The 3,446-nt window shown below is 42.4% G+C and overlaps 1 protein-coding gene across 1 annotated transcript; it reads right to left on the bottom strand.

Annotated features, from left to right (window-relative positions):
- Window positions 1-440: 440 nt before the first annotated feature.
- On the bottom strand, window positions 441-3,196 carry LOC141628720 (uncharacterized). The gene is made up of 3 exons (XM_074441820.1): window positions 2,632-3,196; window positions 1,231-1,939; window positions 441-1,107 (listed from the first exon to the last, which is right to left on the bottom strand). Exons 1-3 carry the CDS (start codon window positions 3,194-3,196, stop codon window positions 441-443), a joined length of 1,941 nt encoding a protein of 646 aa, XP_074297921.1.
- Window positions 3,197-3,446: the final 250 nt, after the last annotated feature.

Raw genomic sequence — 3,446 nt, forward strand, 5'->3', positions numbered from 1 at the left:
CAAAACTTCCAAAGGTATGGGTCATCCCAAACATAATATTTAGCATCACTCTTGATTTTATCCCGTTGGGAGCGAGAAAGACCCTTTGGAAACTCTTGTAAGACCAAGAAGTTGAATATATGGGCATACCATGGCTCAATGGAAGACAATGCTAGAAGTGTGTCATCCGGAAAGGAGGCTTGTATTGGTGATTCCAAGACTTATTGAGACTTCTCTTGCACAATTCTACGTAGGTGATCCGCCACCGTGTTAGTTGTGCCCTTCTTGTCTTTGAGCTCAACGTCAAACTCACTCAAGAGTAATACCCATCGCATCAAACGGGGCATGGATTCTTTCTTGTTCACCAAATGCCTTAAGGCGGCATGATCCGTGAAGATGATGACCTTGGCTCCAAGAATATAAGGTCGAAATTTCTCCAAAGCAAACACTACCGCAAGTAATTATTTCTCGGTAGTGGTATAGTTTCTTTGAGCTTCATTCATCATTGTCGACGCATATTGAATAACATGAGGTTCTCTTCCTAACCTTTGGCCAAGTACCGCGCCAAGGGCATAATTACTCGCGACCGACATTATCTCAAATGGTTCATTCCAATTGGGAGGTTGAATTATAGCTGCCGAAATAAGCTTCTCCTTGAGCATATCAAAAGCTTCCTTGCATTCTTCACTCATGATAAATACACAATCCTTTTGAAGTAGCTTGCATAAAGGAGCGGCAATCTTGGAGAAATCCTTGATAAAACGCCGGTAGAACCTGGCGTGACCTAAGAAAGGTTTCACTTCACGCACATTAGTAGGATAAGGCAAGGTGCGAATGGTATCGACCTTGGCCTTATCAACCTCAATCCCCCTAGAGGAGACCACATGTCTCAATACTATTCCTTCATCAACTATGAAATGACATTTCTCATGATTGAGAACAAGGTTGGTGTCAATACATCTTTGCAAGACCCAATTGAGATGACTCAAACAATCCTCAAAAGATTGGCCATGGACGGTAAAATCGTCCATAAATACTTCAATAAAGTCTTCCACATGATCCGAAAAGATGCTCATCATGCACCTTTGGAACATTCCTGGTGCGTTACAAAGACCGAAAGGCATATTTCTATAGGCAAACGTTCCAAAGGGATATGTGAAAGTTGTTTTTATTTGGTCCTCGGGTGCAATTGGAATTTAAAAGTAACCCGAGTAGCCATCCAAAAAACAATAAATATCTTTTCCCGCTAACCTCTCCAACATTTGATCCATGAAGGGAAGCCGGGAGTGATCTTTACGGGTCACGGCATTAAACCTACGGTAGTCGATACATACTCGCCACCCATTTTGAACTCGAGTAGGAATCAAAACACCTTCATGATTCTCGACTACCGTTAGCCCATATTTCTTTGGGACAACTTGGGTTGGACTAACCCATTGACTATCGGAGATAGGATAGATCATACCTACATGAAGGAGTTTGAGTACCTCCTTCTTCACAACATCCATCATTGGAGGGTTCAAACGCCTTTGTGGTTGGCGAACGGGCTTTGCTTCATCTTCAAGAAGAATCCGGTGCATGCATAAAGTGGGACTAATGCCTTTGATGTCGCCCATTGTCCACCCAATTGCTTCCTTGTGTTGCTTAAGAACTCGGATGAGAGCCTCTTCTTGCTCACGAGAAAGCTTGGTTGAAATAATTACCAGTAAAGTTTCTTCATCTCCTAGAAAAGCATACTTCAAGTGGCTTGGTAGGGGCTTCATTTCAACAATAGGAGCCTTGACAATAGAAGGAACGGGTTTCTCCTTCGGTAGCTCTTCTAACAATTTGGAAGAAAGGAAGCAAAATTCCTGGACAGGGGCAAACTCGCACGGTGCGAGTTCGCTGCTGCCTTCCGGATTTCTTCCTTTTCTTCCCACTCTTCCATTGCCAGATTTTCCTCTAATTCTTTGATTGTTTCCTGCAAATTACAAGATAAAGCATACCCCATATCCTCTCCAACCAATCCATTAGTCAAAACAACATCTAATGTGTCAATCTTATACAATTCATACACGGTTTGCACAAGTGGTTCAAAAATTTCAAAAAAACACAAAGAGGAAGTCTCGGTTGGGTATTTCATTGCCTCATGTATGCTATACTCAATCTTTTTCCCTTCATATTCCATTGTAAGGCGTCCACTAGACACATCAATCTTGGTGTTGGACGTTCTCATGAAAGGCCTTCACAACAAAATGGGAGTGGAGCCTTTTTTGGGTTCCATTTCAATTACATAGAAGTCGGCGGGTAAAAGCATATCCCCCACCTTCACCAAGACATCTTCAACAATTCCCTTAGGATAGATATTGGACCTATCGGCCAAAGAAATGACCGTACGAGTCGGTTTCAAAGGTCCTAACTTGAGAGACTCATAAAGGTAAGTGGGCAACACATTAATAGATGCACCTAAATCAAGCATAGCATGTTGACAATCCAAGTCACCAATTTTGCAAGGGATGCTGAACATGCCCGGATCACTACATTTTTGTGGCAAATGTTTTGGAAACATTGCCGACACATGTTCACTAGCCCTTACCTTTTTCGTTCTTTTTACCTTGTTGGTCCTCTTAGTAGTGCACAACTCTTTCAAAATCTTTGCATGCTTGGGCACACTACTAAGAAGATCAAGAAGTGAAATCTTTACCTCCACGTTATGAAAGATATCGTAAAGGTTTGAAGTCTTCTTGTCAATTATCCTTGTGTCATTCAAAGCACTTGGAAATGGAGCTTGTGGCTCGTATTCCGGAAGCGGTTCATTGATCCTCACTGGTTGAGGCGTAGATGCTACCCCATGTTCCACTACCACTTCAATTTCATCTTCAACTACATCCTCCACTTTATGAACAATAGGAAGTGATCTTGTTTTCTTAGGAGCCTTGGGTGCCTCTACCAACTCTCTACCATTCCTCAAAGAGACCGCTTTTGCTTGTTCTTTGGTGGGTGGAGGAATGGTGTGAGAAGGGAGGGTCCCTCCTTGAGTGGGTTGTGAAGTGAGTGTGTTGAGAATTTGACCAACTTGGGTCTCAAGGTTACCAATCCTAGAATCGGTGAGCCGATTTTGTTGAAGCACGATGGTTTGGAATTCCTTGCTATTTTGTTGCAAGGCTTGACTTTCTTTTTGCAAGATTTGGCTTTCTTTTTGCATTGCCACTTGATTCATAGCAAGTGTCTTCATCATCTCTTCCAAGGAATTTTGTGATTGGTTTTGATTTTGATTTGGCTTTTCAAATGAGGAATTTGAGGATCCATTTTGGTTTTGATTTTGGTTCCCCCCCAACCCATATTTGGATGAGATTTCCACCCTTCATTGTAAGTGTTGGAATAGGGGTCAAACTTCCTAAACCTAATAGCCTTCACCGCTTCAATTGCCTCCTCCGTTTGCAAAGATGGACACCCATCGGTGGGATGAGTTGGATCATTACAAAGAC

The sequence above is a fragment of the Silene latifolia genome, chromosome Y (assembly GCF_048544455.1).
Source record: "Silene latifolia isolate original U9 population chromosome Y, ASM4854445v1, whole genome shotgun sequence".
Classification (NCBI taxonomy): domain Eukaryota; kingdom Viridiplantae; phylum Streptophyta; class Magnoliopsida; order Caryophyllales; family Caryophyllaceae; genus Silene; species Silene latifolia.

What these genes read in the sequence shown, in the direction of transcription:
- LOC141628720 (XM_074441820.1), bottom strand. Translation starts at nt 3,196, where the DNA reads ATGATGAAGACACTTGCTATGAATCAAGTGGCAATGCAAAAAGAAAGC. An exon ending in ACTTCTTGATCTTCTTAGTA is followed by an intron (nt 1,940 to 2,631) that starts GTGTGCCCAAGC and finishes TGTAATTTGCAG; the next exon opens with GAAACAATCAAAGAATTAGA. An exon ending in ATGGATCAAATGTTGGAGAG is followed by an intron (nt 1,108 to 1,230) that starts GTTAGCGGGAAA and finishes GTTTGCCTATAG; the next exon opens with AAATATGCCTTTCGGTCTTT.